Source organism: Scomber japonicus, chromosome 1, assembly GCF_027409825.1.
Source record: "Scomber japonicus isolate fScoJap1 chromosome 1, fScoJap1.pri, whole genome shotgun sequence".
NCBI classification, from domain to species: domain Eukaryota; kingdom Metazoa; phylum Chordata; class Actinopteri; order Scombriformes; family Scombridae; genus Scomber; species Scomber japonicus.
Genome location: NC_070578.1, coordinates 22,427,618 through 22,441,452, shown reverse-complemented (window position 1 = coordinate 22,441,452; position 13,835 = coordinate 22,427,618). Strand labels below are relative to the sequence as shown.

General features: G+C 39.5%; 1 protein-coding gene across 3 annotated transcripts in view; it reads left to right on the top strand.

Annotated features, from left to right (window-relative positions):
- sbf2 (SET binding factor 2) overlaps nt 1-13,835 on the top strand; it is a 98,089-nt gene that overhangs the window by 71,946 nt on the left and 12,308 nt on the right. For 2 of the 3 annotated variants that reach the window (XM_053324218.1, XM_053324227.1), the window contains exons 22-31: nt 2,893-3,088; nt 3,337-3,464; nt 4,276-4,451; nt 4,652-4,785; nt 5,058-5,259; nt 5,713-5,909; nt 6,385-6,525; nt 9,212-9,295; nt 12,352-12,426; nt 13,485-13,663. In XM_053324218.1, the coding sequence (XP_053180193.1) occupies nt 2,893-3,088; nt 3,337-3,464; nt 4,276-4,451; nt 4,652-4,785; nt 5,058-5,259; nt 5,713-5,909; nt 6,385-6,525; nt 9,212-9,295; nt 12,352-12,426; nt 13,485-13,663 (1,512 nt within the window). The remainder of the gene's footprint in view (nt 1-2,892; nt 3,089-3,336; nt 3,465-4,275; nt 4,452-4,651; nt 4,786-5,057; nt 5,260-5,712; nt 5,910-6,384; nt 6,526-9,211; nt 9,296-12,351; nt 12,427-13,484; nt 13,664-13,835) is intronic. The other variant, XM_053324235.1, reaches the window with a different exon arrangement.

Sequence of the window (13,835 nt, the reverse complement as noted above, 5' to 3'; positions counted from 1 at the left end):
GTAATATAGAAAAGTATTAAAAGCCAGCCCAACAACATCACCTACAATGTCAGTCTCAACAGTTTGTCATGTGGATTGCACCCTTTGTTCAGACAGGATTAGCAATTAAAAAACAAAAATGCTTCAGTATTTCTGATTTAGCGCCCACATTTCCCGCAAGGTCTATACTGCTGCATGTTAATGTTGTATCATTAAGGGATGGAAGGTAGCGATTGGACAGATTCCTATGCTTATGAATTGCAACCATTCACATCAGTTATTTATTTTGTATCATGTGATCTCCTCATTGTAGGTGGAGCGGTCATTTATTGCCACACATTTTAAGTATTCATAGCTTGTTTAAATGTATATAGAGGTCAAGAATTGCAACTTTCAGTATCAGACAGTCTCTCCTCTTCTACTGTTGCAGTTTTTTTGTACTGGACCTGTACACAACTAGTGTTGAGTGTGTAAAAAATCCACCTTTTTTGATGATGATCACAGTTGGTCATATGTGGATTCAAATACTGTGAATTGAAAATATAACACAATATCCATTCAATTTGATTTTAATGTCATTGTACGATGGTCTTTAGGTAATGAAAGGTATCTGTCTTTGTTTTCAGGCAGCTTTATATTATAAAGTTCCAAGTTAGATATATCGGAAATTTCAGAAAAAACAGCATCCCGGTCGTAATTATGACTTGGATGTTGACAAAGGCTCATTTTACAAGTCAGAAACTCTCTCAAGTGATAACTCCCATATGACACGTACATGGCATTATAAACTTCACCAGCTTGAAGGAATGAGGGCCAGTTGAGTTGGAGCCAATGAGAATGGAAGAAGAAAGGCCAAAACAGCCAAGATGGTTTTTAGGCAATAAATACTACATCAAAAACATTGGCAAGATTGGCTTGGCAGCTTTTTATTGCTAACAAATTACTTATTGTTTAATGTGTAAGCACGTTAACTTTTTATTAAAGGTTATATCAGTAATATAAAGTGCAGTAATATAAACTATTTCTATTTTAGAATATGGATATTAAATCTCAAAAGGACTTTTTATGTTTTCAGAAAGACAACAATGAAGAAACCCTTGATAAGATTGTATTAAGTTGTATTAAATAACAGAAGCTAACAGAACAGTGACTAGCTCTGTTGATACCTGATAAAAATTTAGAATAACATGGAATAATACTTGAAACTCAATTTAAGCACTCTATCCAACTCTAGCATCGTTTTTGAATGTTTTTACTTCCATCCTAACTTTTAGTTATGTCTACATCCTTAGTTTTGTCTGTTTTGCTGCTTGCATGCTTGTGAATGTCAGTCTCTTCAGTCATCACTGCACTTTCATATTTTGGTATTTTGGACTCTGCTGTGCTAGATGTCTGCCAGCTGTTGGTAATTCCTCTCGCACATACTCAAACACACAGACAAATGACATGCCAGCACAGCCTTGGGAGCAACCTGGAAACCACGGTGAGCAGTTTGGGTAGATTGTCTGATGGACTTTGTGGCTAACTTCTCACAAGTTTATGTGTTGGACAACACTTCCATCCTGGCCTGCTTGCTGTAAGCACAATGCCAAATACTAAAAAGTGTGTAAACAACATGGACTCTGGATTCATGACAAGTCAGAATAGTAGCAGGAATGGCAGCAATAATACTAAGAAGAAAAACAGTGAACACATTGAAGGTGAAGTCTAATAAGAAGGCGAGTCTGCAGTAGTAATGAGGTGCAGAGGGACTCTTTCCTTGGTCTTGCTGTGCATTCAAAGACAGATTTAAGAAGCTCTAATTATGTCTTGGCCAGACCTCAACTCCCACAGACTGGCTGTGGCCTTAATGGGGAATGCTGTGAATGATCTAATGTCCCTCCTCGTTTGTTTCTGTGACAGTGGAACAACTGAGTGCTTCTCTTCTGGCTTTGGAGGCCTGAAGGAGCTGAAGCAACACAGGGTGCAGACATCACTGCCTTTAGTAACAGTTCATATAGTGGCATAAGATGGTCTTACAGTATAGTGTTTGTTTCTAGTATGTGGTTTACATCAAAATGTATCGAAATGCAGTAAACACCTGAGTAATCCATATTATATGAAGCAGTTGTGTCACATTACATGTTTCCAATTCTTCTTTCTTTAGAAACAGCCTGGTGACTTCTTTGAAAATTAGTTTAAGCAGTAACAAACTTGACAAATGAGAAGCACGCAAAGAGATACAAATTAGCAGTTTGAAATTCAACAACTCAACAACATGGCTGCTGACAAGAGAACATAATATACAGTGACCACTGCAGTTATTCATGCATCTTTGGGTTTACATTGTCTTTGTCTGCCCTGCTGTTGTTTTCTGCCCCACTGAAACAATTGCCTGGTCAATGGGCTTTATTCTACAAGTAATAAGGAAGCGGGCAAGATGTCAGTCATTGTTCATATGTTAAAATGTTAAAAACATAAGGCGAAAAACCAGCAATTTCTTCTTCTTTTATTAAATTGGATAAACAGAACAGTTTTTACTTGGAAAAACAGATGATAATGTTTTGCTGTGAGGGTTGAGATGCTAAATTGGTCTCTACAGAGAGCATGGGTTTGTTTTTGTTGGCAAGATTCGGTTTTAAAAAAATGCTATCTCATGCATAGTGCGCTCCTGTGTTTTTGATGATGACGCACATGTGATGCAGCAATATGTCTAACAAGGTCACGTGGTGCGGTGATTTAACATGATTGATTGATCACTTGACTTTTTCTAATCTGACTCACTGACGCACTTGTTTTTGCTTCGTCATTAGCTTTGACTACCAGACTGTCAGAGACACAGATTTAAACTCAGATGGGTTCATAAAAAGTCTAAGTTAGTGCGTACACTGCAGTCCCTACGTATGATTTATTGTTATTGTGTCTTCCCATCAGCCTAAGATTCTGCGTCCAGCACTGCTTCCCGGAGAGGAGTTGGTGTCGGAGGGGTTGCGGGTGCTTCTGGATCCTGACGGCAGGGAGGAGGCCACTGGGGGCCTGCTGGGGGGCCCACACATCCTGCCAGCAGAGGGGGCGCTCTTTCTCACCACCTACCGTCTCATCTTTAAAGGCATCCCTCATGATCCACTGGGTAACTCCATTAATACGGCATCACTAGCTGAACAACTTTTAAGTCGCCATTCAATAAACACACATTTTTATTATTGATATGCAGTTGTTGTTGTTGTTGTTACCTCATCACATGACTTCATACACAAATTTCAGCCTAATTTAGTCACCTCTTCAAACAATCCCATTTCTTCTGTTTAAATCAAATTAAATCATCTTTGTTTGCCATGTTGGTTATTGTGACACTGGTCTTTGTTCCTGTGTGTTCAGTGGGGGAGCAGGCAGTCATGAGAGCTTTCCCCATGTCCACACTGACCAAAGAGAAGAAGATCAGCATCCAGAACCAGCTGCAGCAGAACATGCAGGAGGGTCTGCAGCTCCGCTCTGCATCCTTCCAGGTAAACATTGAAACACTCTGCACTGTATGTTAGTCCAACATTGGCACAATAAGTCACTAAAGATGTTCGACAGATGGGTAGACAGACAACTGAGTGACTTTTCTGAGATTTCAGATGAAAAGATGGCTTCTGTAGAAATTAAAAAACAAGTTTGGGACCAACCCGTTGCAATGACGAAAACATAGTATCATGTGTGGTTCTGTTTCCAAAGATGAAAACAAAAAAATCAAAATATTAACATCAGTGGCCTTTGAATTACAGTTAGTAATTCGAGTTTTGCATATTTTTCAGAAACAACCCTGTATTGTGTTTCGTAATGCTTGATTCTTAGAACTGAAGTGAAATTTTTCAGCCAAGCATGTGTTTTTAGTCATTAGAAGAACTGCTACAAAGCATTTTATGGATCATTCCTTTTTACTAACAGGGACGATGATGGCCATGTTCCCTGGAATGTGGTCACTCAGTATGTGTGGACATCTCTTTAGTTTTATTGTGCTTACACACACATTGGAATGTGTGTGTAGGTGTGTGTTGTGGAAACTATATGTGTTTTATCTAGCTTGTGTTCAGAAATGGAAGTTCCAGATCCAGATTTTAGTAAATGTTAGGGGGTTGGACAGAAAGGAATTCTAGCAGCAGTTGTGACTCATTTAGATGCTTTACTGCATTTAAAGATGTCATCACTACATGTTGCCAGTCATAGAATGAGGCTCCAGTCTTAATGCGATGTGTTTTTTAACAAATAAATATTATGTCTGTAAATTGTTGTTTGTGTTGTTTAAGAAATCCATTTGATTGATATATTTTACAGCTGATAAAGGTGGCTTTTGATGAGGAGGTGAGCTCAGAAATGGTGGAGATCTTCAGGAAGCACCTCCAGAGAATCCGCTACCCACAATCCATCTTCACCGCCTTTGCATTTGCTGCAGGACAAACAGCACCTCAGCTAATCCTTCCAAAGCAAAAAGAGAGGAACACTGGTTTCAGGTTTGTAGATTATTGTAAATAAGTTTCACAAGCCTCACTGAATGTTGATTTCAGGTATGAATCAAATAGACAAATAGAAATATTATTGTAAACAAATACATGTCTTGGCATTTACACTGGAAATGTTGGAGAATCCTCTTGCTTGAAAGCAAAACTGTTCAGACTAAGTTCAGTTGCCGTCTGCTCTGTTCTCTTCACAGAACATTATCCAAAACTATTGTCAAGGGAGCCAAAAGGGCTGGAAAGATCACCATGGGCCGTGGTAGCCAGACCACATTGAAGAAAAATGACAGAGGCAGCAGAATGACCTGGCATGAAGATGATGACATTTCAAGTGAGAGAAATGGCACCATGGGATGGTTGCAGGATATCAACTGTTACTGTTCCTTGTGCTCTCTGTCTGTGTGTGTGTGTGTGTGTGTGTGTGTGTGTCTGTGTGTGTGTGTGTGTGTGCGCGCGCGCGTGTGTGTGTGTGTGTGTGTGGTTTTTTTTTTGTTTGAAGAGTTTGTTTGAAGAGTTTTCTGTGTACGAGATGTAGAAAAACAGACTTAAGAAAATGTAAAAGATATAAAAATTGTATACATTTTTTTACACTGTGTGTTCCAGTATCGGACGATGGTGAACTGCCACCCAGCAGCACTTTGCGAGCATCAGAGAAGTCTACCATGGAGCAGTTGGTGGAGCAGTCCTGTTTCCGTGACTACCAACGTCTGGGTCTCGGCACCATCACTGCCAGCTCGTCTCGCTCCAAGTCAGGCGAGCAGTTCAGGATCACAGCCGTGAACAGATTGTACTCGCTCTGTCGCAGGTACACCACCTCACAAACCGGATACCTGCTACTAGTTGAATCTTTCTAGCTCCAGCATGACTCTAGAAACCTGCTGATCTGTTCCTACAGTATTCCAATAATTGCAGCACAGCAGTTCTGAGCATATTCATTTTCAGGATTTGTAACCCTGTCTGAAGTGTTATAAATATCTCAAAAGGATAGTGAGTAGTCCTCCTCCTTCACCAGGCAGACAGATGTTTGACTTATTAAATGAAACAGCTAGGTTCAAGTCCAGCCTGTTACAAAAAAAACACATGCTGTGACTAACAGTTGTAATCCCACTCAGGTCTTGGCTGTTGAATCAGCAAGAAAAACATATTTTCAACTGCTTCTCTGTCTTTCTACAAGTTTATGAACACATTGCATTGCAGTGGACTTTCTTTTTGTCAGTACTTGTATGTTTAACATTTCTGTTCTGTCTCTCTCCATCAGTTACCCAGGGCTGCTGGTGGTTCCTCAAGCTGTACAGGACAGCAGTTTACACAAAGTGGCCCGCTGCTACAGACACAACCGTCTGCCTGTTGTGTGCTGGAAACATCCCCGCACCAAAGCTGTGCTGCTCCGCTCAGGAGGCTTCCATGGAAAGAGTGTGGTGGGACTTTTCAAGTCACAGAACCCCTCTTCAACAGGTAGAGTATAAGTGCTGTGATTCCCCAACATATCACATAGACTCCTACGTCTCCATTGTATTACCATATATTACACAGTATATGCACAAGCACATTAGACTGCTGTATATGACAGTTGTGGTTGGCTTTTCTTTTTTTTTGTAATGTAGTGATGAAGATAGTTTAAACCCACAGTAGACACACATGATCACTGTATTGCAGTAATGCACCACAATTTTAATTCAGCCAGTAGGGCAAATTAGAAAAATAGGATGGTTAACTATAGCTAGCTAGCTTGTAACTTCAAGTTTTTTGTATTGAAATTCATCTCAAAAATGAGTATTTATGTATTATATTTAGACAGCTCTGCCTCTAGAAGATAAACTCTCACTCAAACTATTAAACCTTTTTTATTTTTAACCTGCAAAACACTATAACTGTTGCCTGTAATATAAACATCTAAAGTGTTGGTGATTATTTTCTGTTTTGCTTGTAGCTCCTTCCTCGTCTTCAGATTTGTCAAGTAGTCTTGAACAAGAGAAGTACCTGCAAGCCATCCTGGACTCTATCCCTATCTACTTCAAGATGAACGGACATAACACCCTGTCCAACCGCTCCCTCATAGGTCTCTCACCAGGTATACACATAATAACATCCAGATCCTTTTTTTATTTATCTGATGATGCTAAATGCAGTTTTCTCTTCTACTTGACTGTTTTGATCTCCCTCTGGGATAATTTGGATATTTTACAAAAAGCGGCATGTCTTGTCTGGAAACAGTTACTGTTTACTGTAAGTTGTGATTGTTTATATCTCTCATAATGCAGTTAGCAACCAGACATTTTGACATCTTCTAATAGAAAAAAACACTGGTATGACTGCAGCCCAGAGGTGTTCACAAGTCATTTTTTGCAAGTCCAAGTCAAGTCTCAAGTCTTTGAGTGAGGGTCCGAGTCAAGTCTCAAGTCTTTGAGGGTCAAGTCCAAGTCAAGTCTCAAGTCTCTGGTTAAGAGTCCAAGTCAAGTTTCAAGTCTCTCGCAAACACGAAATCAAATTCAAATTCTATAAGCTCTGTAAAATCCTCTATATAAGACAGTATTGATGATTGTTTCACTAGAATCTACAACAATGTGATGTGGAAAAAATACAAAGGATTGTTTCAATTTCATAACTGTATTTTTCTTTAACAAGAGTTTTTTTTAACAATGCTGTAAAATACAATAAAAGAAATATATCGCACCAACAATGTATTTTGATAACAGGCCCGCAGCACACAATATTTTGCATTTTAACAGTAAATGAAAAAATTAAAAGTAAATTATGAGTTGTACTCATTTAACTTACTAACTTAAAAATGAAAAACTGGTTCTTTAAAACCTCTTTCACATTCCTGAAAAAAACATAAATATTTTCTTTAACAAGAAATAACTGTATAATACAGTATACAGTAGTAGACGGGCTCTGCTCGAAATGCGCGCGTACACACATGGCACATGCGTGATGTTGGTGTTTACTGTCAGCCTCAGTCACAGCCAGAGATCACTTCCCAAATGCAAACAGAGAAGACAAATGACAGATAATAAATAATGAGAATATAAATGATAACATGAAAATAATGGTAATTTGCGAGTTTCCAGCCTCGAGTCCGAGTCAAGTCTGAAGTCTTTTGAGGTCGAGTCCGAGTCGAGTCTGAAGTCAATGTGTAGTGCGACTTAAGTGCGACTCGAGTACGAGTCGCAAGTCCGAGTCACCAGCTCTGCTGCAGCCAGCACATACAGTACCCGTCAGTACCTGAAACTGGCACATCTAAAAGGAATGCAGTCATCAATATTATCAATGACTCCTGTATTTGAAAGGTCTATTGAAACTAAAAAGACTCTTTGTTTCCCTAATTTGAGCCTTGCAGGTAACACACATCTCACACACGTTTCCTCACAAGCATTGGGTGACATTAAACCAAGCCTTCAGGTGATGTGAAAGCATAACATGAAAATACAGTTTGTACAGAAATGTTTTCCTGGGAGTTGATAAGTTCTAACGTAACATTAACTATCAGATTGTGTGCATGTTTAAGTAAGCACTACCTGTAAGGCTTAACTTTGGGAATCAATTCACTAAAACCAAAGCTACATCAGCGCTCAATACCTGACCTCAATTTACTGTGTGACAGCCTTGGCTGTGCTGTGGGAAAAAACTTGGTTTGTTTGCAAGGGATTAAAGGGCCACGTAGAGTACATGTCTTCTGATAAAGAGTAAAACTGCAGACATGCACTTCTGAATTATTTTTGTACACTCCAGCTCTGTTTTTTTCTGCCACCAGGCAATCATTCTTTTCCCATAAGTGTTTGCTCTGGTCAGCAGTTATTTTTTTACATACTTATCGTGTGTGTGTGTGTGTGTGTGTGTGTGTGTGTGTGTGTGTGTGTGTGACTAAGCGACTGTGTGGGAGAAAAACTGTATCTGATATTTGGTAGCATTGGGAGGAAATTTGCACAATAAAAGGTTATTTAAGAATCACAGGACAGCCTGGGGTCACTGCCCGGCCCATCCATCATCTCCCCTGGATATACACTGTAACCTGTGCGGAACTGAGACTCGTACTCACACATAAGGGCAAACAATCATTTATCTATGGTATCTTTTACTAATGGAAACTATTAAAAGCTCTACATGTTATAAAAGGCAGCATTTTTTTTAAGGATCAGAGTAAGGGCTCCCTAATCGGAAATTTTAATTCAGCTTATTTCTGTAGTGCCAAGAGGCATAAATATATATTGCATCATTTTCTTCACCTATACTCAGTGGTCCAAGACTTATTTGGATCCTTTACATAACAAAAAAGTACCAATACAGCAATGTAAAAATATTCCATTACAAGTAAAAGTCCTGCATTTAAAATCCCACTTAAGAGAAAGTCTGTAAGTGTAGCAGCAAAATGTACTTAATATTTTGGCCCTCTGACTGATATATTATTAAATGGCATCATTAGATTATCAATACTGAAGCATCAGTGTGTTTAAGCCACTGGTTTCATCTTTAACAATGTGTTTAAAACACGTGTTATATTATCCATTGTGTCAAATCTTCATATGAAAAGTAACTAAAAATAAATATAGTGGAGTAGAAAGTACAATATTTCCCACTGAAATGTATAAAGTACATTAAAATGGAAATATTCAAAGTACTTGTACCTCAAAATTGTATTACTACTTGAGTAAATGTACTTAGTTACCCACCTCTGCCTGCCCTTGCTTGATTCTGATAGTGTATGAAATATGAATTGTCTTGACGTCCTGCATGTTTTGTGAATGTTTTGTCTCCAGGCAGCGAAAGGAGGACATCCAGGATACCAAAGATGGCTCCTGTCCATTTAGACATCCCATTCTCAAACAGCTTTACTAGAGGAGGTGAGTGTTGTCTTCTCTTTTCTACTCAACACGTAATGTGTTCCTGCTGCCAGGTAAAATAACACCCGAAACTGACCTGTAGTGTTCCTGGCAAATGAGCGTTAACTCAGCGTACTATTAAATTGACACAACATCAAAACTGTGTGAAGTGGAATGTGAACTCTTCAGAGGAAACCATCAGTACTCAGTGTTTTGTCTCAGCCAGATGTTATGCTTGGCGTTGGTGCACAGGGTTCCCATGGATCTTTAAAAAGTCTCAAATTAGATTTTCAGAATTTAAGGACGTAAAATTATTTTAAACGTCTTATTTTTAATGATGGTAGCTCTTAAATTTTGAGGTGAAGCCTAGTTGCATGAGAAATGATGTTTGTATGTGCTTATGTAAGTATGGTTTGGTCTTCACAACTCAGTCCAGTCCAACTTAACCCAGTCCAGGTCTTTTGAGGTAATTTCTAGATTGCTTCTCAATAGGCCTGCTCTCATGAAAGGAACAGGATTAAAGGTATACTATGCAGGATTTGTCAGTTGTTTGTACAGTAAACACAACATTCAAAGTTGGCCTCTCTTCCCCAGATCAATGTCTCTCTCCTCTGTTTTTATAGAATACCACATTCGCTCACCCTGCGTGCTGTTATTTGCTAGTAGATATATACTGACTGTCCAAAGATTGAAGAAATGTCCTGAACACAGCAAAATAATGAAACAATAATATACAGGTAGAGTCTCTGAAGATACAGACAGTTGGAGTTGGATTATTTTATACATTGTACATTATAAAATCCTGCATAGTATACCGTTTACAGAAGTACACAAAACAGCTCAACTAAACACAGTTGGCCAGGGTGTTTCATAGAAGACACAAGGCTGTCTATTATTACTGATAGTTGCTAGAATCTGGACAATAATGTTTTTAATGCAGAGCTGCAACGGCCAGCATGTGACATAGACCGAGTGTAGGAGACGAGCAGAGTTATTAGTTGGTGACCGCTCAGCTGATGTGTACAAATTTAATGGTCCGTTAAAGTAGATAAAAGGTAAATGTACTGTATGCCCAGAACTTCTGCGTTAGCAAATATGTTCAGTGTTAATGTGGAAATTTATCTGTAGCGTAACGACAAGGACACGTGTGCAGTGACACATGTGGACGAGAGAACGAGAGCTGTGTGTGTGTGTGTGTGTGTGTGTGTGTGTGTGTGTGCGCGCAGTTTGAACCATGCTTTTATTGCTTTCTGCTTAATGCTAATTGACAAGATCAACAATTCAGCAGAGGTTTTAGTGTTTTATTTTGATAGATGCATAACAGTGTGATATCAACATTTTTACTTTGTCAAGGAAAGGTGACAAAGTACAGCCAGTAAGCCAAAGCGAGTTTATGAGTTTCCAGTACTGTATTAAACTGATAATAGAATGTACCACATGTTTATGGTTACAGGACTTACTTTGCAGTACATTACCGAGTGTCAGTGTACTGCCCACTGTGGTACTTCACCAATGCAGTGACAGTTACAGTTTCCCAAAACCAAAGACCATCAAATGTCTTGTTTTGTCCCAACCAACAGTCCAAGACCTAAATACATTCAATCTACCTACAGCACCAGTCAAAGGTTTGGACACACTTTCTCATTCAAGGGTATTGGAAGTTGTGCCCAAACTCTTGACTGGTGCTATATATCAGTGTTGGTCTCCATATAGCTAGCTAGTTTGGTGTTATGATCACTCTGTTTCTTTGTCTCTCCTTAAAATCTTATCTGCAATACACCAATCAGCCACAGCATTAAATCCACCTGCCTCATATTGGTTACATCCCCCTCATGCCACTAAAACATCTGTGACCTGTTGATGCATGGACTCCACAAGACGTCTGAAGGTGTCCTCTGGTATTAGTGTGGCAGAGTTTATTATAAAAAAAGAAAAGAGGCCACTGCCATAAGGGAATACTGTTGCCATGATGGGGTGTACTTGGTCTGCAACCATGTTTATGTAGGTAGTACATGTCAAAGTAACATCCTCATGAATGCCAAGGTTTTCCAGCAGAACATCACTCACAGCATCACACTGCCTCTGCCGACTTGTCATTTTCCCATAGTGCATCCTGGTGCCATCTCTTCCCCAGGTAAACAACGCACATGTGTTCAGCTGTACACATGATCTAAAAGAAAATGTGATTCATCAGGCCAGGTCACCTTCTTCCATTGCTTCATGATCCAGTTCTGATGCACATGTGCCCATTGTAGGTGCTTTTGGCAGTGGACAGTGGTCAGCATGAGCACAACATTAGTTTTTTCAGCATTTTGTGCTATAGTAGCTCTTTAGTGGGATCTGACCAGAGAGACTAGCCTGGTTCACCAGTTGTCCTTCATTTGACTACTCTGGGTAGGTATTGACCACTGCATACTGGTAACACCTCACAAGACCTGCCGTTTTAGAAACGCTTTGACCCAGCCACCAAGGGATCACAATTTGTCACAATCGCTCAGATCCTTACACTCATTCATTTTTCCTGCTTCCAACATGCCAACTTCAAAAAACTGACTGTTCACTTTCTGTTTAATATAGTATATCACACTGATGACAGGTGTCATTGCAACAAGATAATTAGTGATATTCACTTCACCATCATTGGTTTTAATGTTGTGGCTGATTGGTGTATTCTTGTGGCTGTTTCTCAGGGGCATCAAATTTTCCATCTAAAACTGACCTTTCCAAATTGTGATATCTTTAATAAATGCCAACCATTACATCAACAACTGACAAACCTGCCCTTGTCTTCACACCACCAACCATAACAGTGGACAGTCATATTTATGCATGCTACTGTATGACAATCATCATCTCAATCATTTAAAATGAAAAAGGATTTTTCATTCTGTCACTTTTCGTGGTCCAATCTTTGATCCTCAACTGTAACTATCATTTAAACATGCATGACTGTTTCTGTGGTCTGAAAAGGTTAGCAGGGTTTGGTGTGTGTCAGGCTGAAATGTCTGTATGATGTTGACATGATTTTTTTCCCCTCATCTTCCTCTCTACCTCCCATACACAACAACCTTCCCCAGTGCTTGAATACAGAGATAAACTATTCACTCACTCACACCAAAAACCTGCCAGTAAGGAGCGAATCCACAGTCAAGGTATAGTGAAACTGTCTGCCCCTCCTCTTACAGTGCTCTTTTTTCTTCTAACGCATCCTCTGAGCCTCATCATCCTCTAATAATTTCCCCTCTCTAACTTACATAGTAGACTAACCAGGTCACGTACCACACTCCACCATGCTGAAAACCCCTCACAAAGACCTTGTGAGGCCTTGTACTAATCCTCACTGACTTTGTGGCTGCTCTTCTGGGAGCTGTGGTTTTTCACTAAACCAAAGTGGTGGCTCTTATGTGGCCATTTCTATTGTTAATGTGTTGGCTCAGCAGGGCTGTGGTCAGTAAAGAGCGGGGTCCACACTGACGAGGAAAATAAGCTGTTTGTCATGGCAGACCAGTCATGAATCATACTAAATGAGGTGCCTCAGATTACTCAATTTAGTGCAATAGAGACTTGTGAAATGTATATACTGCCCTATTTTTTCATCTAGCCTGTTTATCTCTGAGTCATGTCAAATCTAAACAGCGGTCATATTGAAAAATTAATAATGAGATAAAGAATTAATCAGGTGCAGCGGCAGGTGGTAATTTTCATGTTTCTTAGTAACTGAGTGTGTTACCAACAGCTTTTGAAATTGATTCAATTTCAGTATAAAAGCAAGTAATGTTATCAAGATATATCTGAAATTTGATTAAATGTGTTCGTGTAAATGTCTGTTGCATAAGCTGACATAGGTGACATTGTAAAATGATTTCTGTGAAAAGCCATGCCCTTCCCAATAGTGATTCCTGCTGTTTGGAAGATATTGCATGTTGGTTTTCAAAGAAATGGCTTCTAGGCTTGTTGACTTGCTAGGAAATTCCAACAACTTCTGCTTCTAATATCTCAATGCCTGATTTCACAGAGTAGAGTTGAGCGCTTTGTTGGTAGACTGAAAGAATGGAGGTGTTTATATAATCCCTGTTCTGCTGTGCATGTAAACGTAGTCCGCATGTTATGTGTTGTTCATCATTTAATCTTAGTTTGTTTGACGGCATGTGTACATCAGTGGCATTTGTAAAGGCAAGCTCCCGTGTCTGTGTGCAATTTTTGTTTGCAGGCATGTGGGCCAGCCTGCGCTCAAGCAGCAGACTCAGCCATCACCCCACGGTAGCAGACGTGGGCGCCAGACTAGCAGGGAAGGATCTGGCGCCCCCTGCAGGTAGCAGCAGTCTACAGGCTCAGCTCCTCAAACAGCAAGCTGCCCTTTACGTCTTCGGAGAAAAGTCCCATCTGAGGGTGAGAAAGAAAAGAAACCTGCTGTCTGGGAAATTTTATTATGTGATTGTCATTATTTATTCATTTAAGGTCAGTTTATCACATCATGTTTAAGCTTGAAATGCATTAAATAAAATGATCCATCCAAAATATCTATGCACTTTGTCTTTTGAGGAATAATTTAATTGTTTAA